This window comes from Danio rerio, chromosome 21 (assembly GCF_052040795.2).
Source record: "Danio rerio strain M-AB ecotype USA chromosome 21, GRCz13ab, whole genome shotgun sequence".
Taxonomy (NCBI): Eukaryota; Metazoa; Chordata; class Actinopteri; order Cypriniformes; family Danionidae; genus Danio; species Danio rerio.
Genome location: NC_141041.1, coordinates 5,169,155 through 5,195,000, shown reverse-complemented (window position 1 = coordinate 5,195,000; position 25,846 = coordinate 5,169,155). Strand labels below are relative to the sequence as shown.

General features: G+C 39.1%; 2 protein-coding genes across 7 annotated transcripts in view; one reads left to right on the top strand and one right to left on the bottom strand.

Annotated features, from left to right (window-relative positions):
- cdk5rap2 (CDK5 regulatory subunit associated protein 2) overlaps positions 1-25,846 on the top strand; it is a 635,428-nt gene that overhangs the window by 114,377 nt on the left and 495,205 nt on the right. The gene's annotated exons all lie outside the window — the stretch shown is intronic.
- nup188 (nucleoporin 188) overlaps positions 1-25,846 on the bottom strand; it is a 71,579-nt gene that overhangs the window by 29,329 nt on the left and 16,404 nt on the right. For all 6 annotated transcript variants that reach the window (XR_015519768.1, XR_015519767.1, XR_015519764.1 and 3 more), the window contains exons 11-27: positions 24,795-24,995; positions 22,433-22,522; positions 22,269-22,334; positions 17,600-17,719; positions 15,956-16,082; positions 13,404-13,577; positions 13,191-13,317; positions 10,026-10,113; positions 9,863-9,939; positions 8,028-8,142; positions 7,787-7,907; positions 5,708-5,774; positions 5,474-5,599; positions 5,009-5,142; positions 2,771-2,877; positions 2,427-2,633; positions 2,065-2,234 (exon numbers count right to left, since the gene is read on the bottom strand). Coding sequence is in view for 1 of the 6 variants with exons in the window: in XM_087300461.1 (XP_087156587.1) it covers positions 2,065-2,234; positions 2,427-2,633; positions 2,771-2,877; positions 5,009-5,142; positions 5,474-5,599; positions 5,708-5,774; positions 7,787-7,907; positions 8,028-8,142; positions 9,863-9,939; positions 10,026-10,113; positions 13,191-13,317; positions 13,404-13,577; positions 15,956-16,082; positions 17,600-17,719; positions 22,269-22,334; positions 22,433-22,522; positions 24,795-24,995 (2,117 nt within the window). In the remaining 5 variants the exon portion in view is untranslated. The remainder of the gene's footprint in view (positions 1-2,064; positions 2,235-2,426; positions 2,634-2,770; positions 2,878-5,008; positions 5,143-5,473; positions 5,600-5,707; positions 5,775-7,786; positions 7,908-8,027; positions 8,143-9,862; positions 9,940-10,025; positions 10,114-13,190; positions 13,318-13,403; positions 13,578-15,955; positions 16,083-17,599; positions 17,720-22,268; positions 22,335-22,432; positions 22,523-24,794; positions 24,996-25,846) is intronic.

Below are 25,846 nucleotides of genomic sequence, written 5' to 3'. Positions count from 1 at the left end.
ACAGAAAGGCACAAATATGCAGACATCACCATTCTTACAATGAGTTTCTGAGTTCTCTCATCCTTCGGACTGAATTCGTTCTGCTAATACATTGTAAAATTCTGTTTTGCTTATTCAAATTACTTGATTAAACTCATTAGATTGAAACGCACCAGCAATAGATGATTTTGTAGTTAACAATGAAAGCAGTTTATTCTCTAAAATTGTGAATATTTTCACTTTTATTTATGCTACATTTTATTTTACTGAACAAACCAGTTTGAGCTTTGGTGCTGAAACATATAGCGGACTGGTTTTGAAGCACGTCACCTCAGATGTTATTCATTATTCTCGTTTATCTAGACGATAACTGACCAACAAAAAAAATACATTAAAATTAAGATACAAATTATAAATCAAATTTTATCAAAATAATATTTTTTTCCAAGAAAAATATACAAATTATATTTTTGTTTGTGCCCTTCGCATATTCAACTATACAGGTGGATGATTTGTTTGCTCTGTGGAAATTATTCCTTTTATTTAATTAAGGCTTTACTGTAATCGTCATATCACAAACCTCTGCATATATTTGCTTTTTTTTAATATGTCATTATTTTGTCTTGAGCCTCTGATTTTCCTTGGTGCTGATGTGCTTTCATTTTCTCTGTCTCACTCCCGGCAAGTATAGGCGAGTGAGTGTTTAATAAGCAACACATGGCTGGAAAATATACATTTAGATTTAAAATAAATATTTTATTATTAAAAAGGAAATATTCGTTTGATCCTATCAATGTCATAATGAATGCCTTCAAACAATGTAGCCCAGTTGCAAGCATCAGTGTTTATTAAGATTAAATAAGATTAATATAAATAAGATAAAAAATATATATATATTGAAATCAAAATAAGAAATATTGTTATAGCAACACTTGTGACTGCTTTGGGACATCACAGGATGACTGATCGTGAAGGAACGTGTAGTCTGGCACATAATTTACCAACAACAAGTTAAGATTTTATCAGGACAAAAATCGCATAATCTGACAGTGACTTTCGTAACTGACAATAAAAATCGTGTGATCTGACATGGGTTTGGTCGCTGACATTATCTTCAGCAGGTACGGTATGAAAACTCTAATTGCAGATTCTCACTTAGGGTTGTTTATGCTAATGAGGAAGAGATTGTCACTAGAATGTCACTCAAAGTGTTTCTGCAGACTATTTTTATGCAGTGTGATACTAAAAAGAAAATGGAATTAACTAATTTTTACCATTAGAGGCTGTTCTTCAGGCCAGTTTTAACAGCAGAGGGCGTTCTAGGCTAATTTTTAACAGCAGATGGCACTATGCTATTTTTTAACAGCAGGTGGCGCTCTAGACTAGTTTTTAACAGCAAAGAGCGCTCTAGGCTAGTTTTTAAATCAGCAGATGGTGCTCTAGGCCAGTTTATAACAGCAGAGGGCGCTCTAGGCCAGAATTTAACAGCAGATGGCACTCTATGCCATTTTTTAACAGTAGATGGTGCTCTAGACTAGTTTTTAATAGCAGAGGCCACTCTATGCCATTTTTTAACAGCAGAGGGCGCTCTAGGCCAGTTTTTAACAGCAGATGGCGCTCTAGACTAGTTTTTAACAGCAAAGGGCGCTCTAGACTAGTTATTAATCAGCAGATGGCGCTCTAGGCCAGTTTATAACAGCAGAGGGCGCTCTAGGCCAGTTTTTAGCAGCAGATTGCACTCTATGCTATTTTTTAACAGCAGATGGCGCTATAGACTAGTTTTTAACAGCAGAGGCCACTCTATGCCAGTTTTTAACAGCAGAGGGCGCTCTAGGCCAGTTTTTAACAGCAGATTGCACTCTATGCCATTTTTTAACAGCAGATGGCGCTCTACACTAGTTTTTAACAGCAGAGGGCGCTCTAGGCCAGTTTTTAACAGCAGAGGGCACTATACGCTTTTACCATTAGAGGCTGTTTTTTATTTACACACTGTTGCCCCACTATTTTGCATAATAGGATCCTATTTTAAGATATTTTATTTAAATTCAGACCACTGCTCAGATGTGTGGTATGTAAAAGACTGACTTGGTCCTAAGCACGGAGAGAGCACTGTCCCGTCTGTCCTGCCAGAGTGCGTGGAGGAAGGCCAGCGCTGCCCTCTGCAGGAGTGGAGGACACCAGTACTTCCCCTGCTGCTTTGAGTCCAACAACTCCAACACCACCGACAAACAGCTCCACTCGCCCAGAGAAAACTCCTGCACACACAGAAACACACAACCACAGTCATACACACTGCTCCATTTCTCACATGAAAGCTTTAGGGTCTTTGCACACTGAAGTTTGCGTGTGATGCTGCAGCTACACAACGCTAATTTCGCTAAATCTTTTAAATTCCGTAAAGCTGGTGAGTAACAACAATGTCTGTACGATAAATTTAGACCTCTGACCTTTGCTCCGTCGCTGGCGTCTTTGGTCTCCAGATTGAGGAAGAGCTCGATGAGTCCGGGTTGCGTTTCTACAGCCACGGTGAGAAACTCAAGGATGGTGACTTTAATACGCATGTCTTCAGTTCGGCTCTGCAGTCGAGTGAGAAACGCATCTCTGATCGCAGCCGCATCACTGCCCAGACACGCATACACAGACATGGGCGCCACCTGTGTACATGCAAAAACACTAATTATATTAGGTCATGGTGAGACGTCTGTAGCAATTAAATTAACTACATTACTACATTTCAGTCCCTTTTTAACATTTTCACACGAGGACCACAGTAAAATGTGAAGAGGATTACCGTGGCGAGTCTCTTCAGCAGCTGTATGGCCAGTCGAGGCAGCGCTGGGTCGTGTTTATGATAAATATACTTCGCCAGCACAGCAATCAGGTTATTTCCATGACCCCCTGCAAGACAAACAATACAGCTGCATAAAAATCTACAAGAAAAATCAGGCGTTTGTTATTCTAAGCAATCTAGGGCTGGCACAATAAATCAATGTAAAGCGATTCGATAATTGTTTTTTAGATTTTCTGAATGCACTGCAAGTCTCTCTGGAATTAATTCTGATGTTAGATTTTAACAACAGACGGCACTCTAGGCTAATTTTTAACAGTAGTCGGCGCTCTAGATTAGTTTTTAAGAGCAGAGGGCGCTCCAGGCCAGTTTTAATAGCAGAGGGTGCTCTAGGCTAATTTTTAACAACAGATGGTGCTCTAGACTGGTTTTTACTAGCAGAGGGCACTCTAGGCTAGTTTTTATCAGCAGACGGCGTTCTAGGCTAATTTTTAACAGCAGACGGCACTATGCCCTTTTTTAACAGCAGAGGGCGCTCTAGACTAGTTTGTAACAGCAGAGAGCGCTCTAGGCCAGTTTTTAACAGCAGATGGCACTCTATGCCATTTTTTAACAGCAGATGGCGCTTTAGGCTAGTTTTTAACAGCAGAGGCCGCTCTAGGCCAGTTTTTAACAGCAGAGGGCGGTCTAGGCCAGTTTATTATAGCAGAGGGCGCTCTAGGCTAATTTTTAACAACATGGTGCTCTAGAATAGTTTTTAACAGCAGATGGTGCTCTAAGCTAGTTTTTAACAGCAGAGGGCAATCTAGGCCAGTTTTTAATAGCAGAGCTCGCTCTAGGCTAATTTTTAAAAACGGATGCGAATCTAAGCTAGTTTTTAACAGCAGAGGGCGCTTTTAGCTAGTTTTTGACAGCAGAGGGCGTTCTAGGCTAATTTTTAACAGCAGAGGCCGCTCTAGGCCCGTTTTTAACAGCAGAGGGCGCTCTAGACTAGTTTTTAACAGCAGAGGCCGCTCTAGGCCAGTTTTTAAACAGCAAAAGGCACTCTAGGCCAGTTTTTAACAGCAGAGGGCATTATAGGCTAATTTTTAACAACATGGTGCTCTAGAGTAGTTTTTAACAGCAGATGGCGCTCTAGGCCATCTTAACAGCAGACTGTGCTCTAGTCAAATTTTTAACAACAGATGGCAATCTAAGCTAGTTTTTAACAGCAGAGGGCACTCTATGCCAGTTTTTTATAGCAGAGCTCGCCCCTGGCTAATTTTTAACAATGGATGCCAATCTAAGCTAGTTTTTAACAGCAGAGGGGCACTCTAGGCTAGTTTTTGACAGCAGAGCAAGCAGTAGGCTAGTTTTTAACATCAGAGGGCGCTCTAGGCTAGTTTTTGACAACAGAGCGCGCACTTGGCTAGTTTTTAACAGCAGAGGGCGCTCTAGGCTAGTTTTTGACAGCAGAGAGCGCTCTAGGCTAGTTTGTAAGCGCAGAGGGCACTCTAGGCTAGTTTTTGACAGCAGAGGGCGCTCTAAGCTAGTTTTTAATAGCAGAAGGCACTCAAGGCTAGTTTGTAAGCACAGAGGGCACTCTAGGCTAGTTTTTAACAGCAGAGGGCGCTCCAGGCTAGTTTTCAACAGCAAAGAGCGCTCTAGGCTAGATTTAACAGCAGAGGGTGCTCCAGGGTAGTTTTTAATAGCAGAGGGTGCTCTAGGCTAGTTTTTAACAGCAGAGGGCGCTTTAAGCTAGTTTTAACAGCAGAGGGCGCTTTAGGCTAGTTTTAACAGCAGAGGGCGCTCTAACCTAATTTTTGACAGCAGAGACTGCTTAACGCTAGTTTTTAACAGCAGATAGCACCCTGGGCTAGTTTTTAAGAGCAGATGGCGCTCTATAATAGTTTTTAACAGCAGATGGTGCTCTAGGCTAGTTTTTGACTGCAGAGGGTGCTCTAGGCTACTTTTTAAATAGTAGACAGTGATCTAGGCTTGTTTGTAACAGCAGCTCGTGCTCTAGACTAGTTTTTTAACAGCAGTGGGCGTTCTAAACTAGTTTAACAGCAGAGGGCGTTCACCTAAACCTTTCCTTTCCAAACCTTACCAAAAGAGACTCGCAATGCTTTCAGAAAATCTCAGAATTAATGCTGAATCGTTTCTCCATTCACAGTGCATTGATTCATCATCCCAGCTCTAAAGTAAACCCTGTGCAAATGCTGTGATATGGTTTATCTACCATGAAATGTGTGTACTAACCGTGCTGAGTTAAAGCCTGCTCCAGAGGTGAAGCCGTATCAGACTGAGGCTTGAGTCGGATCACATTGTTGGTGACTGAAAACGCCAGTTTCACTGTCTGGATCAGAACTTGACCAGGTCCTTCAGAACCACCACTGCAGACATGCACAAACTCAATGAATTATTCATGTACTTTACTACATTTGGTAAATACATTTTTGCCTTTCAAATTTTAGGTTTGAAGAACAAATGCTGGCAGATTTAAGTGTATCCCAAATTACTGAAGCCACCAAAAGATATACAATTAGATTTAAGATATAACATTACATATACACTTTGTTCGGCAGAAAATTTGTTTGCTTGCTCCATCTATTAAGGCAAATTTCATAGTAAGAAAACATTTTAAATTATATGATGCTTTTACTTATTTTTAACTGAGGATGTGAAGGCTGATGCTCCTATAATAAACACTCAATCAGTGTTTACCTGCTGGGCTGAGCTGCGAGCACCATGTTAATAGTGTCCACTCCAACACCCATGATGTTGACCACTGCCTGTCCTGCCTCAGTGTTGGCCAGACTGTAGATACACAACGACTGCAGACTCGGGGCACTACAGAGAAAAGAAATAACTGATGAAGTGCTTCTTTTATCCTCACTTTTGAGTCACTTTGGATAAAAGCATCTGCTAAATGAGAAAAGGCAAGTATGATCCTCTTACCTGCCCTCTGACTCGCACTCCTGATTCAAATTGAGAATAGCATGAACCAGCTCTAGGATCAAACAACCTGAGGCAGAAAACAGCGAGCAGACAGATGTTTAAAAAGCAGGTCATGTGGATTTCGGAATAATATCTTAATTGCAGTTTGTAATGAAGCTGTAATTACAGTCTGCAAAGGTTTTTGAATGTTCTCTTTATTGTTTTTAAGAGAGAAAGAACAGAAAAAAACACTTAAATTCAATACACGTACTACTAGATTATAATTTTACATTGTGATTAGGGCTGCACGATATTGGAAAAATGCAATATTTTAGTTTTATGCAATAAATGTGATATGTATAGTTTTTTCTTAATACAAACAAAATTATCTACCAGTGGGGCAAGCAAAATAATCTTATTTTCGCTTTGAAATGTAGATATTTAACTAGAAAAATTCTAAGTAAATAATTGTTTTGTTGCATAAATCGTATTATTTTTTATTAATTTTCTTTTCGGCTTAGTCTCTTTATTAATCTGGGGTCACCACAGTGGAATGAACCGCCAACTTACCCAGCATATGTTTTATGCAGCGGATGCCCCTCCAGCCAAAAATATCCAGCTGCAGGCCCGCAGAACCACACACGTTTTAGGCTCACACAATCTGGCACACACATTCTAGGCAAACCATATATGGTTACGACGGGTGTTGATGTTATTAACGTCTTCTTGGACATCGTCATCGATATATTTTGATATATATGGGTAATAAATATTGTACACAATAAACAAGTCTTTATTTTACTTTATTTCACAAATATTGCGACCGAGACGGGCGAATGGGGAGCGTTGTTTTCGATCGCCATTCAATATAGACTGATCATTCATCATAGATGATCAGTCATTATTATCTGACAGAGTCAATATAGCAGATACTCGTTTGCTAGCCTTGCTGAAAGAGCCAAATTAGACAGGTTTAATTTATATAATGGATTAATTTATAATGAAGGAAATAATAGCAAGTTAATATAGGCAATAATACATTTTATATGTATTAAAATCTTTTTACATGTAATAAATGTATAACACCATGTTCATATTTTACTCAAGCGATTTAATAGTGTGTATTTGCTTAATTTTCTAATAACTTTTTAATTAATGATTTCCCACATTAAATACTGTAGTAATTTATAGTAAGCAACATATTGTTTTTAAACTAAAATTTAACAATAGAAACAAATTAACTATTAATAATTAATTAATTAAAAATAATAATAATAAGTTTATATATATATATATATATATATATATATACATATATATATATAAAACAGCTGTGACAGTTTAGTAAAAGATAGCAGTTTATAATCAGATAATCAGTTAAGAAAATCAGTTTAAATGACTAACTATAGTAGTTCATTTTAATGTGACACATTATTGTGTGCTTTTTATATTTTACAACAAAGTGATTTTAACGAAGTTTGATAATATTAAGATCTTGAATTAGTTTATTACACTTAATCCTACAATTAGACAGTCTATTATGTTTTCTTCGTGTGTGTGGACATGAATAAAGTCATAAGTGTCTTTAACCAATTACTTTTATTTACATAATTTGAGTTCAGAAACTGCAGAGATGGTAAAATGATCGTTACGATATAATAATGATATGACTGAAATGGAAAACCATATTTGTGAAATTAAATAGGTGGTGATAATGCTCCTAAGGAGCCTAAATCGTGTGTGCTAGATTGTGTGTGCCTGAAACGTGTGTGGTTCTGCGGTTCTGCAGCTGGATATATCTCCCTCCAGCTGCAACCCAATATTGGGAAACATCCATACACACTCATACACTACGAACAATATAGCCTACCCAATTCACCTATACCACATGTCTTTGGACTGTGGGGGAAACTGGAGCAAACCCACACCAACATGGGGAGAACATGCTAACTGAATGATATTGTTTTCCTATTTCTAATGGGTCCACTATTATTATCATATTATCATGCTCATAATATCACTTCACATGAACCTCACGCTGCACTTTTTCAGAAGACGCGTTCGATGAGAATGACCCCTAATACTGTATAGTTTCCTCACCGATTCTCTCTCGCACTCCATATGTGTTGTAGCGCCATTTATGATACGTCGGCAGCATCTCCTTCAGCACCAGCAGCACACATGGGATGAGTCCTCTGCTCTGAGTACTGCCCAGCTGACCCTACACACACATTGGGAAAAACACTATACAAATAATCTGGAATTGACCAAAACTAAAAATAAACAAAGGTCTTATTTTTGAGTTTGATATGAAATTGAAAATGTCTGCTAAGTGTGTTACCTTGACAAGTGTGGTCACCAGTCTTAAAAAGGCAATGGTGACGCTGTACTCTCCTCTGGGCTGTTCTATCAACACCAGCAGATTTCCATAGTTTCCCGCCTTCATGCCCTCCGCACTGCAACACACACACACACACACACATGCAAATGTTACTTTTCAGGTTTCTCTGACTCTAACACATGAATATGATGCTGATAATGTTTACTAGCTAAGCTTCCATCCACCTATTTTATGCAAACTTACACATTTACTGAATAAATTCCAGCATGCTCATTAAAAAAGTAACGTGATTTTGTTTTAACAGGTCATCTGATGATAAAAATGGTTGTGAGAGGACATCATTAATGGATAAACCAGCAAAGCAAGCACATTAAAAATCAATCAGCCAAAGTCTATTATCGCACAGGTTGAGTATTACTATTATTATTACCTCTTGAGCGTCTCAAGTCTCTAAAAGCCAACACACGTTTATGGACCCTTTTTTACAAGACTGTTATGACACGTTTAACGCTTATCAGCATCTTAAATCCTTCAAAGATTTTAATATTTAGAATTGTTTTTTTAAAAACCTATAAACATTTATATTCATTTATTAAATCGTCTGCATCAAATATCAAAACATGAATTTCTGCTTGTGCGATGCGTTTGTAATGCAGTGTGTACGGGCAGGAAGGTAAATTTGATGTTGTTTTCTCTTCTGACTGCCGTTATCAGTCTCATGGTGTGTTCACACCAGCCGCGGATGAAGCGTCAAGTGCGAGTGATTTACACGTTAAGTCAGTGCAAAGACGCAAATAGACATCCTGCAGCAGTATTCACACGAATGATGCAATCGCTCGAGTTGGAAAATCTGAACTTCAGGGAACATTCGTGCTTTAACCATTTAGGAGCCTGCTCTTGTATGGGCGTGATTTTGACTTGGCCTTTGTTGTTGTTGTCCCAAGGGGAAATCCACCAGCTGACATGGTACAACAGCTCATCAAACTGGGCTCAGCTCAGTCTGAAGCACCGCTAAAAGCTTCCATCATCCAGGTAGTTTCTAGTAGAGTGCACCTCTGAAAGGATCTAGTGAACATGGCACTGAACGAATCTACCGTTTTTCAGCCTTCCTAAAGCACAGCTTCATTTAGCAACGAAGCTAGAGTCACCTGGCAGACAGAAGCCCAGCCCATGATGCGAATCTGGGTCTATTGTGAAGAGAACTTGATGCGCGAATGAAGCGAGTAAACTTGAAATGTTCAAGTGTCTGTTTACGAGCAAATAGCGGGACTTATTCGCGCATGCCGTGTCCGTTGTGAACATATCATCACACACTTTTTTTTCCTTTCTCCGAAAGTCTTGATAAGAACATTGTAGAATTTTTCTCTTATTATTTCAGCAAATAGGAATGTAAAAAAAATATTTGTTGTACTCTCCTATTCACTGCGCTCTACGTTTTTCCGACTTTCATGACTTCTGCTACTGCGAAACCCGGAAATGTGAAAAAGGTCCATTGTGTTTCATCTTCTGAGGTGCAAATAATGTTTATATATATATTATATACAAATATAAAAGGCCCATAGTGGCTTCTCCTACTGCAGAAAATTACTTTTTTTCTTTTTATTTGTGGTGCCAGATCATCAGGAAGTGATGATTTTGTTCTCTTAGATGGAAATGCTGCTTTATTCACAAATGATTTAATGCAATATTCCAGTTTTGCACATAAAAATACTTCACCTCTTTGGATGGAAACACAGCTACTGTCTCTGCATGCATGTGTGTGTGTGTGTGTGTGTGTGTGTGTGTGTGTGTGTGTGTGTGTGTGTGTATGTGTGTGTGTGTGTGTGGTGTATCACCTGATGGCCTGTGTCATGTTAGTCAGAGGAGTGGAGGCAAACGGGAGGAAGCCGGTGTGATGCAGACTGGACCAAACCTGCATTAGGAGGAGAGGAGGTTTAATCTGAGGCTCATCACTCTTTAAAACACTGACGTAGCTTTCATATAACAGTTAATGTGTACCTTCGCAGGCTGACGAGCAGCTAGAGCGATGAGACAGTTCACACAGGAAGTGATTACATCTACCGGAGGGTTAATAATGGAGATCAACCTGTCAGACAAACCAAAAATACCATATTTTTAGGAGAAAGAGAAAATACAGTGCATCCGGAAAGTACTCATAGCGCTTCACTTTTTCCATATTTTTTTATGTTACAGCCTTATTCCAAAATGAAATAAATTCATTTGTTTCTAAAATTCTACACACAATACACCATAATGACAATGTGAAAAGAGTTTTTAAAATTGTTGCAAATTTATTAAAAAATAAAAAGCTGAAATATCACATGTACATCATTATTCACAGCCTTTGGCATGAAGCTCTTAATTGAGCTGAGATGCATTCTGTTTCCACTGATCATTCTTAAGATGTTTCAGCAGCTTCACTTAGTTCATCTGTGGTCAATTCAGTTGATTGGACATGATTTGAAAAGGCATACACCTGTCTATATAAGGCCCCAGGGCTGACAGTGCATGTCAAAGCACAAACCAAGCATGAAGACAAAGGAATTGTCTTTAGACTTCCGAAACAGGATTGTCTCAAGGCACAAGGCTGAGGAAGGTTACAGAAAAATTTATGCTGCTCTGAAAGATCCAATGAGCACAGCGGCCTCCATCATCCGTAAGTGGAAGATGTTTGGAACCACCAGGACTCTTCCAAGAGCTGGCCGGCCATCTAAGCTAAGGAATCGGGGGAGAAGGGCCTTATTCAGAGAGGTGATCATTAACCCGATGGTCACTCTGTCTAAGCTCCAGCATTCTTCTGTGAAGAGAGAAAAACCTTACAGAAGGACAACCATCTGTGCAGCAATGCACCAATCAGGCCTGTATGGTAGAGTGGCCAGACGGAAGACACTCCCCGCCTGGAATTTGCCAAAAGGCATCTGAAAGACTCTCAGACCATAAGAAACTAAATTCTCTGGTCTGATGAGACTAAAATTGAACTCATTGGAGTGAATGCCAGGCGTTACGTTTGGAGAAAACCAGGCACCGCTCATCACCAGGCTAATACCATCCCTACAGTGAAGCATGGTGGTGGCAGCATCATGCTGTGGGGATGTTTTTTTAAAAGCAGGAACTGGAAGGCTAGTCAGAACAGAAGGAAAGATGAACGCAACAATGTACGGAGACACCCTGGATGAAAACCTGCTTTAGAGCGCTCTTGATTTCAGACTGGGGCGACGGTTCATCTTCCAGCAGGACAATGACCCAAAGCACACTGCCAAAATATCAATGGAGTGGCTTCAGAATAACTCAGTGAATGTCCTTGAGTGGCCCAGCCAGAGCCCAGACATAAATCCTATAGAAATTCTTTAGAGAGATCTGAAAATGGCTGTACACAGTCACTTCCCATCCAACCCGATAGAGATTGAGAGGTACTGCAAAGAGGACTGGGCAAAAATTCCCAAAGACAGGTGTGCCAAGCTTGTGGCATCATATTCAAAAAGACTTGAGGCTGTAATCACTGCCAAAGGTGCATCAACAAAGTAAAAGACTTTGAATACTGATGCACATGTGAATTTTCAGCTTTTTTATTTTCAATAAATTTGCAACAATTTAAAAAAACTCTTTTTTTTATACATTTCCATTATGGGGTATAGTGTGTGTAGAATTTAGAGGAAATAAATGAATTTAATCCATTTTGGAATAAGACTGTAACAAAAAAAATGTGGAAAAAGTTGAGCACTATGAATACTTTCCAGATGCAGCATAGAATTTATTTCCACATTTCCTTCAATGCTATTTTATGGAAAAAGCATCACATTTACAAACGTTTTGTATTTTTATATTATACATATGTTTATAGCAATAAAAAAAACATCAACAACAATACTTAATACAAGACAAATCTAAAACTTTAAGCATTCACATTTAAAAATAGTTGCTTTATAGGTGCAAAGTATAGGTGCATCCCAGTATATTTTGCTAAATTGGCAACACTGTCGCCAGAAAAATGTTTTGAATTTAAGTTCAGTACAAAATGTTAGTGTCCCATACTTGACAACACTCAATTCACTTTGGAAAAACAAATCTGGTTACAGGTTTGTACTAGAAGACGGAGCTTAATTCGTAGTGTTGACTGTTAAGGCTGATTTATACTTCTGCGTCAAACGTCGGCGTATGCTACGGCGCTGACGCATAGCCCTTCGCCGTGGCCATCGCCGTCACTGACGTCGCAACGACACGTAGGGTAAGCTCTGTGATTGGTCGGCTTTGTAGCGCTGACGAGTCTGGGCGGGACCGAGAGCCGCACGAATGGTGCGAGCGATTGTTTACAAGTGTGGAGTCCCGTGAAGGAGCTCCGGATGGAAAGTTTTGATTTGTGTTTACCTCATAGTTAAAGTTGTTGCACGTCCGCCGGTTCCTGCCTCAAAATGAGCGAGTTTGAGCCAGTTGTACATCCCGGAAGTGTTTAGGAAAAGCAAAAAAGCAGAGAAGAAACTCGACACAGAGGAACATTAACACCTCACTGCCAACTAGCGTTTCGGAAGTGTTAATGCAGACCGACAGAGACAGCGCGCAGAAGTATAAATGCACAGCCACGCGCGTTGCATGCGCCGTGGGTTACGCCGGTCACTTGACGCAGAAGTATAAATCAGGCTTTACCCTTTTCCCCATTCAAAACCATACGAGTGACATGTCTTGTGCATTTTATAGTCTTTCGCATTTTATAGGGATTAATGATAAATATCATTTCGCATTTGTCTATAAAAGCCGACTCTGTAATCAGCTGTGAATCTTCAGCTGGAGCAGAGTTTACTAAACAGAGTCATAGCTCTCTGAAAAGCTACGCAAAATATCACGTGATAGGCAACTGTGGCCATTTGTGGTAAATGTGGCTAATGCTAAACTTGAAAGCACATGCAAAAATACCACATATGAACATGGTTTTGCTTAAAACGTACTTCAAAGCTTCTATCAAATGTTTGAAATGAGTACTTCTGTTAAATGATGTGGCTTATTACACAGAATAAAACATGCAACATATTTCATAATAGCATTTGGAGCATTATTATAATTAAGCCCTAATATTTTCCCCCTGATGGACACCATCCCATGTCAAATTACTTAAGGACTTTCATGCAAGAGGGCACAATGTTTTCGGTTTGGTCTTTGCCTCCATCTCACCTTTGCAGAAGCATGTAGATCCGTGATGTGAGCGGCAGCAGACAGTCTGACACCGTCCAATCTGTGCTGATGATCTTATGAACCAGATCCAAGATGGGCTTCACTCGCTGGCAGTGTACCAACACATCTGTTCAACGCAGACACAAGTCCAAAGCCAGTGTAAAACATTTGATCATCTTCATAATGATCATGTTTAAATTCAAGTATGTGTACCTGCAGTCGAGACGACGTGCAGCAGCATCTCAATCTCACAGGTGAAAAGAGTCCAGGAGCTGTAGGAATATTCCCAGCGCACCAGGAAACCCTGTTCACCCACAGACAGCTGCTTTCCTTCACACACCTGGCCAAAGCACCCCTGAGGCATCCGCAGGTTGGTCTGGCCCACACCTGAACATACAGACAGTGCTGGGCAAGTTACTTCAAAAAAGTCATTTGCTACTAACTATAATTAAACTGTATTTAAATAACCTCTCCAATTACTTGAAAAGCAACTAATGCGGAGTTCAGACTGCATGATTTTAGCCCCGATTTCGCCGACAGGTTATGAGAAATAGCATACAAATGCCTTAAAAGTCAGTGTATATTTTGTTCATTAGATTTTCATTTTAGAAATGGATATTGAAAAACGAAAAACAAGCCAATTTTTGATTTTTGTTTTAAAATTAAAAAACGAAAACTGAAATTTAATTAGTTTTTTTAAATTTTGGTTTTTGAATTTGAAAACAAAAAAATCAAAAAACGGCTTGTTTTTCTTTTTCATGGTTAAAACGGAAAACCGAAATTTAAAAATGATTTGATTTTCATTTTTTATTTTGAATAGCAAAAAATAAAATCACCAGAAAACAAAAACGAATAAAGACTTGTTTTTTTATATTCTGAAACCAGATAGGCCGACTCATTTACAGTGATGCAATGCTGCCACACACAGGCTAGCCTATAGACCTTATTCTAAAATACGGAAGTGCGCCTGTTTTCGCGATTGTCTTAGAACTTCCGATTCAGTCGCCTATGGGAGAAATGACTAGGAATAATAAACGGCAGAAAACGGTCAAACTACTTGCTCTACAAACAAATGTTTGCATGACTATACAGACCAAGTAGAATAATATAATAAGAAAATATCAGTTTGCAACATCAAGCAGCGTAGTGAGCAGTTTTTAACGTCAAAAAATGAATGGAAGTGAATGAGACCGGAAGTCTCAAGCCATAAAGATTTAAATGGCGGCGCCCGCTCGTCTGCAGAGAATAAGGTGAATAGCCTATTATTTCTTTCCACCTAATAATGTTATTAAAGGTATTTTCTTGTGATAACAGGATTTTGTTACGGCATATTTTCCTCATTGAAGCCGGTTATACATAACATTAACGATATATGCAGTATTTGCATTGCAAAACAGTTTTCTGAGAATAAAGTTTCTTAAAATCCTTTCCACTTCAGAAGTGACAGTAACATTGGAATCATTGCTCATCTCTCCGTGTTATAGTTATATAATAATATATAATAGCAGTAGGTTATTTTTTTATAATTTCAATTTCTGTATTAAAAATCTGTTGCTATAATTTTCACATGGCTATATTAAATTATGGATAGACCCCCACTGTAGCGGGGTGATGACGCGTGCACACAACTCATCTGCAAGCTTAGTGATAGTCCGTTTTTAAAAGACACGGGATGGTTATCAGGATGTTTGTGCAGCATGCCTCCTTATAGATAAAATTCATTGTTAATTTTTATTTTAAAACACTATGACGCATTGAAATGTGCGTAACGAACAACTGCATTAATACCTCCCTCACTTGAAATGATTCGTGTTCAAACTTTGGGAAGTGGAAGTATTACAGTTTTAACAATATTAAAACTGTATTTTCAGAAAAGTGTTCAGTAAAGCAACCTAATGCTTGCATTTAACACCAAAAAAGGTTGTTTCATTCAAAACATGCTAACAAAAAATAAATATATAGTCTTAACCGGCCCTTATACGAGAAATATGTTATGTCTTAATGAGGAAAATATGTCTTAACAAAATCCTGTTATCACAAGAAAATACCTTGTATAACATTATTAGGTGGAAAGAAATAATAGCCTATAGGCTAGCCTGTCTTTGTTATTCAAAATAAAAAATGAAAATCAAATCATTTTTGAATTTTGGTTTTCCATTTTTCACCATCAAAAAGAAAACGAGCCGTTTTCTGATTTTCGTTTCAAAATTCAAAAACCAAAATCAAAAAACCTCTTGTTTTTTCGTTTTTCAATATCCATTAATAAAATGAAAATCCAATGACCAAAATGTACACTGACTCTTAAATCACAGGCAAATCGAAGCTCGTTTCTGTGAGTAACAATCACACAGTGTGAACTATCAAGGATGCCATCTGAGAGAATCGGCAAAGTCGCATAGATATTTGGCATGCTAAATATCTGGAGCTCTCAGTGATTCAAAATCATGTCGTGTGAAATGTGTTCTGATTGAAAATAACATCGGTGATCACGTACAGCCAATGAGAGAGCAGCATCCACTAGTGTGTGTATCTGCAGGCCAGCGGGAGGTTGGGAGAAGTTAAAAGCGCTCATTTTCAGTCTATTTGGACTCAAGAAATGGAGGTAAAACTAGTGGAAATTCATCTGAGCAATACCACAACCAGGTCAGAAGAGAAAAAAAGCGCTATAGAAGATCAACTGTACAGAATTCAGGTTGTGTAATCAAGCAATCAGGCAAGAGATGCCAGAAACACAGGTAAACTACACGTGCTGAGTGCTGACTTACCCAGAGGGTAGAGTAGTTTGTGAGTCTGTCTTCTCCACAGAGTGCCGTCCTCTCTGGAGATCACATCATTGGGTCGGTGCTTATAGGCCTCAGTGTAAAACGACATCTTATCTAAGAAGGTGTACACCTGAAACACAGAATTGATGTAATTTGCACTCTTTTTCAGATATTTTCCAAATGCTGACTAATGGAGAACTCTTCTTTTTAAATATGTTTGTTTTTGTCAACATTTTCAAACACAATAGTTTATTAGTTCATTCATTCATTCATTCATTCTCCTTCGTCTTAGTCCCATTATTTATCAGGGATCACCACAGAGGAATGAACCGCCAATCTATCCAGCATATGCTTTACACAGTGGATGCCCTTTCAGCTGCAACCCCGTACTGGGAAACATACATACACACTCATTCACACTCATACACTACAGCTAATTTAGTTTACTCAATTCACCTATAGCATGTGTTTGGAGCACCCAGAGGAAACCCACGCCAATACGGAGAGAACATGCAAACTCCACACAGAAATGACAACTGGCCCAGCCGGGACTCAAACAAATGACTTTCTTGCTGTGAGGTGACAGTGCTAACCATTAAGCCAAGTATTAATATATTTTTTTAATCTTAGGTCAAATACAGCTTAATACTAGTGTGTCAGAGTTTATACGAAGGGACTATTTATTTACTAAATACAAAGTGACTATTTATTTTCAACATTAATAAGAAATTACTCTTGAGAAACAACTTGAGAATATTACAATCATTTCTGAAGTATCATGTGATACAGGTGTAACGATGCAGAAATTTTTGATTTATCAAAGGAGGAAAAAAACATTTTAAAACAAGTTTCTAAGGTTGCTTTCACACCTGTGAATTGATTCAATTGTTCCGAAACAGAGATTACAAATGTTACATTGTTGCTCTTTGCTCTTGCAGCGGTTCGCTTTCACACTGCAAAGTTTCTAATCGGACCAACAGAGCTAAAACAAGTCATGTGCGAGTAAACTCTTTTCACATTGCAGTGTCCCGCTCAGCTGTCAGGAGAGGTGGTGGTTTGGTGGTGATTGACAGGGATCGTGCGCGCGACGTGTCTGAGGAGAGACGCGGTGGGGAGGGGTGAGAAGGGTGCGCGACGATGCCTATTTGAGGACTGGGAGGGAGACGCGAGATTACAAGGAGATCATCGCTTGTTTGCGGGCATCCGGAGACTCGCGAAACTTCCCACCTTATGCATAATTCTTTCTTCACATAGCCGTAAGCCTATTACATATGCATAAAACACTGTAATATAACAGCATTCGGATCGGATCGCTTTCTCACTGTAATCGAACCACTCCAGGGTTCGTTTCAAACGAGCCGAGACCACCTCACTCAGGCGATCTCGGAGCGATTACTTTGGCGCGGAACAGAGCGCGATTGCCCTGTTCACATATGCCAAACGAACCGTGCTAACTGGGCAAACGAGATACGTTCCGAAACAAAAGTGTAGGTGTGAAAGCACCCTAAATGTCTAATTATATTTCACTAAATGTGTGCTTTCTTGATCAATCAAAAGCAGAAGATCAAGTTATTCCAAATGTTTAGACCGGTACTGTATGCCAGTACTGTATTCCAAGTGCATTTTAGATTTTATATCTGTTTGTACCTTCTTGGCTGTAGATTTGTCAGACAGCAGTGCAGTGAGCAGCTGTAGTAAAGGTCCAGTCTTATATGGAAACACACCAACTGCACTGTCCAGAATAACACCCAGACCCATGTTCGGCTTCTGTAGGTCAAAGATCAAATAATAGGCAAATCACTAAAGACACATGTTGCATGGTTGTTGCTAGAGCGGATACGTTTGCGGCCGGAAGTTAACGAGAATTATTTTTATTATTTATTAAATTTCTCATTTGTTTTATTTTATTAACGTCTACCCCCACCCCAACCCTAAACCCAACCGTCACAGTAATGTAAAAACAGTTGTTGTACCGAGTATTAGTTATGTTATCTATTAAATAACCCAATTAAATGTATTTTTTAACACCTACCCCCACCCCAACCCTAAACCCAAGCCTCACAGTACTGTAAAAATATTAATTATTGTTATACAGTGTCATAAAAAAATGCTGCTTTATTAATGTGCATATCGCACTTCCGGCCGGCCGCATATCCGATCTAGACTTTACCATGTTGCATCCCACTTGCCACTTTTAGGAAATAGTATAAGGCGGTAAACTGGGATGCAGCAACAGCAAACAAAGAAAATCCACATACAATGCTCAGCATATAGGAGTACACCCCTCACAAATCTCTCATTTAAATACTTTCTATAGGAAGATTTACAATATTATATTTGTGCATGTACATTAGATTAGTCAGTACTGAAACCAAATCTGGAGCTAATCTAAGAAAATAACTTATAATAACAGTCCAAAATTAGTACAGCCAAATTTATATGTTAGGGGAAAATATGAAATAAAACAATTAATGGCCCGTTTCCACTGAGTGGTACGGTACGATTCGGTTTGGTACGCTTTTATGGCCATTTCCACTGTTAAAAGGTGTACCGAACCAAACCGTACCGTACCACTTTTTCGGGACCCTTTCGAAAGGGTCCCAAACTGCAGAAAGGGTCCCAAAAGGTGGAGCTACACGCAGCTGAACCCTATTGGTTTACAGAGATACGTCATTCATAGATGCAACAAGCCAGAATGTAAACAAGGGACCCGCCATGTTTGAAATACACAGCGAGAGATTACAGCGGAATTATAAATACATATGCAGCCATGGTCGATCCTGCAAACAAACCCTGTTGTCGTCATGATAAATAGCCACAAAGCCATGGAGAAGAGCAGATTCACCCTGTGCCAGGTAGTTTTTAACGAGCCAGTCTGAAGCCCGAGTGGTTTCACTTTCTTCCTTGCGCTCGCCGCGCGTCTCTATCAGAAATAAAAAACTTCTTGAGCTGATAATAATAATATGCACTTGATTATTGACAAGCTTTGGAAATCCGATCCTGTGAGAAGCTGGCAAACGCGAGAGTGACACATTCAGAAAGAAAAGGACAAATGCGAGAGTGGAGCGTGGGAAGAAAGGCGAAGCCAAGGAGCACGTTATTTCTTCAGCAAACATGAACAAACTGCCTTGTTTTAATCTTTATTATCACCTTTTGGAGTATTATGAACTGGGAATGATGGAGTGACTCTCTAACAGATGCTTCATGTGCTGCTGAAGATTGCAGACACAGATGAGAGGTTTACTCTGACTGTAGGCTATACTTTGTGTTGTTTTGAACCTAATTAACGACGAAATGTCTGCTTTGTGTAGTTCTTCTGTAATTGGTAAGATATCGGAGACTGTAAGGGTCTGTATGTGTTCATATATGTTCATTTATTTAATATAATTACGTTACAGTAGGCTATTTCGCATTGTCATTGATCTGCAGTTATAATCAACTCCTGTTCATAGAAAAGTTGGTAATAAACATTTATACACAAGTATTTATGTGTGTAAAGCATCTGTTTTGTGAGAAGTGCTTTTCATATGATATATGAACGACCTGTGCAGCTTTATTGTAGACATTTTCTCGAGCGAAAATGACGTCGACTAAAACTTTGTCATACACCACGCCCACCTAAAGGGGACCCTTTTAGTGGAAACGCAAGCCTGATAAAGGTGACCTGAACCGTACCTTACTGTACCAGTTGGTGGAAACGAGCCATAAGAGAGCAAATTTCAAGAAAAACAAAACATTTACAGGGCTGATAGTGGAAAAAATTCCTGAGCCTGAACTTTTTTTCCTTGCCCCTGAGGTGAGTAGGGGTGGGGGTACTATGTATGCAACGCACTTTTAACACATAACTTGTGGGCCCCTGGGCCCAAATATATTAACAGCCTATGTGTAACCCTGATTATCATTATTGTCAAGTGGCTCTTTTTAGACACATGCCAGTAATGTCAGTGACACATGCCAGTAATGTCAGTGACACATGCCAGTGTCAGTGATCTTGTGACATGTGCCAGTAGGTGTCAGTATAAGCACGTTATAAGCACATTAATCTTATAAGTCTCTTTGCTTTAATATTTAAAAATCATTAGGCAAATGACACCTGTTATCTTACATGCATATATGTTATGAGTTTTCAACATGCATTTTATTATAACTTTTTAAAGGATATTATTTAAAATACCTTAAAATGAAAATAAGTTAAATAATACAATAAATGAATTAATTAAAAACATAGAGAAGTCCATATTGTAGGGAACAAAGGAACTGCCAGGATGCAATAATATACAGTACAACAGATACGTGTAACCCCTTCCATACATAAGCATGCCACAATAAATTTGACTGACATGTACTGTCAAATGACTATATTACGTACGGAAGTATGACTACGAATACATAAAATAAATGCGTTTAAATTAAAACATCGTAGAGTAGCCTAACTTGCGACGCGATAAATTAGGTTAAAAGTCGCGTAATGATTAAATATGGTTTTGCTCGTGTTAATTAATGTCATAAGCTTCGCCGGGTGTCGATGTCACTGCAGTGACATGCAGCGCGACACTCTGAGTGACAGGGGTCACTACACATGCCACTAGCGAGTGACACATGACAGTGGAAAACCGGACTGTGCCAGTGTCATCTGTACGTCAGATGACGTGTCACTCCATGTTAAAACTGCTACTGTGAATCCGCGTTCAAGCGCACACAATAAGCTAAAACTCGCCCCAAGCACCGGCAAAAACAAATAACAATGAATGTGTCGAGGAAAGAGTAAGGACATATCTTAATTATTTATTTATTATTTTATTTTATTTTATTATTATTTTATTTTATCATTTATTATTTACTTATTCTGAGTCAGTGTCGCAAAGATCCTGACTGGCAATCTCCTCTTGGACTCGCCTTTAGCAAGAAATTCATCTTTACGGATTACATGAAGGAGTTTTCGATTTGTTTTATTTCGTTAAGTAATAATTTAAAGCTTTCTATAAATATATTTATTATGTCTGTGAGGCATATTGCTTCATTTTATTAAGCGCTCCTGTTCAAAAACCAGACGACAGAAAGCGCATAATTTTGGTTTTCTTTATTTTATAAAAACGCTGTATTGTTTTTTGATGTATTACTCGTACTTTGTGAGCAAAATGACGGATAACTTTAAATTGCTCCCTCTCAAAAAATGCAAGTGATTGCTCTGGCGCCTCAATGTCCTGCAAGCATTTTATAAGCAAACTATGCGCCTAATAGCACACATTCTTTAACGTTTAAGCTACCATTGTTTTATACTTGAACTGTTTTATATCTTTTATTTAAGGCAAGTCGTGATGATCTAAGAAGGCAAACTGATCAAACAGACAATGATGGTCTTCCGCTGGGCGCTGTTCGTTAAAAAAACTTATTTTTAACGAATAAAAACTGCTCCAAACGTTTTTCTAAATAAGCGTTTTTCTAAATAATAAAAAACGAAACTAAATATAAACACTTTGCCATTAGGATACATACAAAACTGAACTATTTCATAGCTGAAACACTAAGTTGTTTAAGGAGAAGGGGGAAATATATTTTTGTCCCGTCTATTGCTTCACCGTTATTTCGAGAATAAACCCAGCGTAAATATGCAGATGTCATTCCCAAAACATATCAGCGTATATGTGCCGAAAACGTAAGTTTCATACAAATTCTGAATGGATTATAGCCTGAAAGTGCAAAGCACGCTCCTCTTATTATCACTAAAAAGCGTCAATAATCTTAGTTCATAGAGATCTCACAAAGATCCGTTATAATTTATAAAGCTCTCTAAATTACACAATTAATCTTTTATTTACATGGCGTCTACACTCAAAAGATGATTCACGAGCACACAAAATGGCACTAAATAAAAACCAATCCAGCGCTTTCAGCAGTGAGTGAATTCTGTGAATCTAGAGAAATGACAGATCAATATCCGTGAACCTGATTTCCCCCCCCCTGCAGCCACAGTACGCCGGAAATCCGGCGTGGTGCCGGAACGCTATCACCCCTGCATTTATACAATTTTGCTGACATTTTGTAGTTTGTCATTTTTTTTTACAATATTTAGCATGAATTTAAATGTACTATCTTTCTATTTCTAAAGATGTTTGGTGACTAAAATGTTATTTTAATAAATATATGTTTAGTAAATCTGTTTTGTTCAAATGCAGGAAAATTTACTAACTATTTTCACTGAGAAATGGATAAACATATTGATTGTCAAAATGGGGTGTACTCATTTATGCTGAGCACTGTATAGTTATATTTGATATGAGTATATTGTTATAAGCGCATCATCTGTTTTCCTCACCGACTCCCAGAAAAGCTCTGCCAGACTCGGTGCAGCAAGAACTTCACACGCTGCATTGATCAGGTGCTACAGACAGAACAAACCAGATGAGATGTATTACTAGCTAATACAGTATCCTCACAAAAATGACATTAATCTCTGTTCATGGGTTTTTAAGTTGGTACCTGCTGGCTGCCAAGTGTGTCTTCTTCAAAAGAAGTGATGACAAAAGACAGCAGACCGTAAATACACATCCGTGCAGTGCTCACTGTACACTAAAGAGAAAGACAACAACAAAAACAGACCCAGCATGTTTAAAAGTCTACATCTGAGTCATTATTTGATATCTCATTACATAAAACATCCGTGTTTCTGTAACAGGGACTTTGGCTGGGTGGTATAACGGCATATATCATTTAATATCATTCAAATAATACAATAATACAGTTTAAATAATTATTATTAAATTGTCAACCAAAATAGAATCATTTCCATAACTCGACATTTAAATAAGAGAGCGTGGCTAACTCGTATACTTGAGACTGAGGAATTGCTGACTGGAGCGCTCGTAATAAGATCAGGTCAACAATCAAAGGTGAACTTTAATGTGATTTAAAGAAACTGTTTTCGATTAGTAAAGAATAACTCTGTGCACAATATACCTCAGTAAGAGTGCACTCCTACACTATGCTATCCGAACTGTGCCTGGGTGCCCGTTCGTTTGACAAGTGTGAGTGCTTCGGGCCCGGATGGAAGAGGTGTGCCAGTCAGAGAGCAGTTCGGTTGGGTTTTGGAGAGTTAAGCAGGTCGCACACCAGAAGCGGCGCTGCGCGGCATTTTAGAATTCTAAACATAGGTTTCTATCAGGATACACACACTGGCGCCGCCAGTCGGCAGCGCCCGCCCACGACTCAGGACGCAGTTCATTTTTCAGCCGCGCCACAGAGCGCCATCTGATTAGTTTCATGTTAAACATCATTCGAATGTGCGCGTCTGGTGTGTGATACTTTAATCTGTCATGTGTGCGCCGTGTCGCCGCGCCGCGCTTCTGGTGTGCGACCTGCTTTAGGCTTTACGCTTGTAGCCTGAGCCCGAAATTGAAGATGCGACGTCAATTTTAAGGGACTACTTCATATGGATTTATTAATCATTCTAACTTTTCCATTTACGCAAACTGTCATAGTTTATTAATGACGCAAACCCCTCGATGCACAACAGCTGCACCTTAAACCTAGCACATGCTGCATGAGGACTTTAATGATAACTTATTAGTGGTTCGGTTGAGCTTTGGCGCGGTACGCTTGTAGTCTGAGCCTGAAATTGAAGATGTGACGTCACTTTTAAGGGACTTTCATATGGATTAGTGCTAGTGCAAGTATGCCCTAAGTCAGGTATATCCAATCTCGGTCCTTGTGTAGTTCCAACCCCAATCAGACACACCTGGGCTAGCTAATCAAGCTCTTACAAGGCTTTCTAGAAACATCCTTGCAGGTGTGTTGAGGCAAGTTTTAGCTAAAATCTGAAGGACACCGGCCCTCCAGGGCCAAGTTTGGACACCCCTGCCCTAAGTAAAGTCACACTAGAGTTTGTGTGTGCGAAATTCTGTCGTACTGAGCTGCGAAAAGGGGCGGGATTAGACATTATTAGACATTAAAAAAAGCGAGCAATTGCTCCACGTTTTAAATTTCTGCTCAGAGAGGTCATGTTTTGATCCTCAATTGGTCTCACGCAGTCAAGTGATGCAGGTCAGAGTTCACCAAGCTTGAACTTTGCATCGCAGCGACCTGCGAAACTTAACCCATGACCCTGCAATTCCGGTCTGACGCATTCGCGTGCATTTGAATGGAAGTCTATGGGGAGAAAAGTCAAGTATGACCGCAGCTTTAAACGGTCACTTGAGTAGTGCTGCAGCCTCTGCTGACTAACAGCATCCCCCAGGTCCTAATGCCTGCCCTGTAGCACAACTGATTCAAATTAGACTACTGAAACTGAAAGTAAAACACACAAATAACATGAAATTATGTCATAAAAAGCTTAGTCTTGTTTGATATATTGGTCAGCATATATGAAAAAAGGATTGACTTATTGACTGTGACACCAATCATATAGAGCTCAATTCAGTATCTGCTGCTAATACTTTTTCTTTACAATATGGCTCCTAAGCATCCATGAGAAACGCATTTAGAGGCTTCTGTTGTATTAATAAAATGAATTTTTTTTTGCAAAATTAGTTTTTCTACTTGGTATGTTCTATCTTGAAATAAAGCATCAGTTTGTCAAATATAATTTTTATTGATTGTGAGAAGCTTACACTTATGGGAAATAAATTAAAATCAGACCTGTGATTTTTGCATTTAAAGTCATTTTCAGTTTTATTTTTAATTGCTAAAGTATTTAGGTTTCTTTTTTGAAACCCTTTTTTGTGGGTTTTCTTGAATAACTACCTACGTAAATGTCTAAATCTTAAAAAATAATGTTATGGTGAAAACAAAATTTCTCAAGTTTTGGTCAAACTGCCCTCGTTTACAATAACCAAACTCTTCTTACGTTATTTCCAGCACTGCCGAGCGCCTGCAGCATGTTGGTGAGATATTGGAAGACCCCGAGCTGCAGCGTTGTGTTTCCCAGACGTCTGATCACGGAGCTCACTTCCTCAGGACGCAGTGTGTGTCGCAGCAAAACCCACGCCAACAGAACCGGCCCATGGTGAGGGATGTCACCGAAAGTCAACAGCATCTGATCCATCTCCTGCGCACACACACATTACACTAATAATCAATTCAATGGGGTATATGCACACAGACTTTTCATTTTCAATCAGCCATCTCGAGCCCTTTCCGTGAACCGTCTTGCCATTACAAAATTGCCATGTTTAGGTTCTTATTTCTTAATCAGTGATCTTCACTGCCTGATTGACATACGATATGAAGTGGGTCTCAGACAAGACAAAAAGCACTGCATTAAATTCTGTTTTTCAGCAGGAAACTACGGACAGTTTCTGTGCTACTACTGACGGTGCATGCGGTTATACGGACTTTCATCTCGTTTTACACTTGAACAGCTAAGTGAATCCTTAAAGGGCAATTGGAGGACCATTTGGTGGACCAATTGGAGCGGCTTTCAGACCAACCACAACTTGACATAGGAGTGCAGTTCCGCCGCCCACCGAATTGATTGACAGCTGCGCGTATTAACATGTCCCGATAGTCACCTGTATAATCATATCAACAAGACTAGTTTAAAATGTTTTAAAACAGGGCATGTGTGTTGTGAATTACAGCGATTTACTTCAGCTTTACTACATCAGCACAGCCGCGTGTCAGAACAATTATAATAGAAGACGCTTCAATCGTGGTTTGTGGGCGTTAAATCAACAGATATCCAAACAGCAGTGGAGATTAACCTGTATCCTGTCACATATGCGTGCAAAAACAGTGCAAAACTAAACGCGCGCTCGCTGTCTGTCTGTCTGTGTGTGCGTGTGTGTGTGCGCGTGAAATTTGTAACGACATTGTGTGTGACTCATCGATGCAACTCCACAACAAATACTCATTGGCAAAGTTCTTACTGTAGTATTTCTCACAAACGCTACATGATAT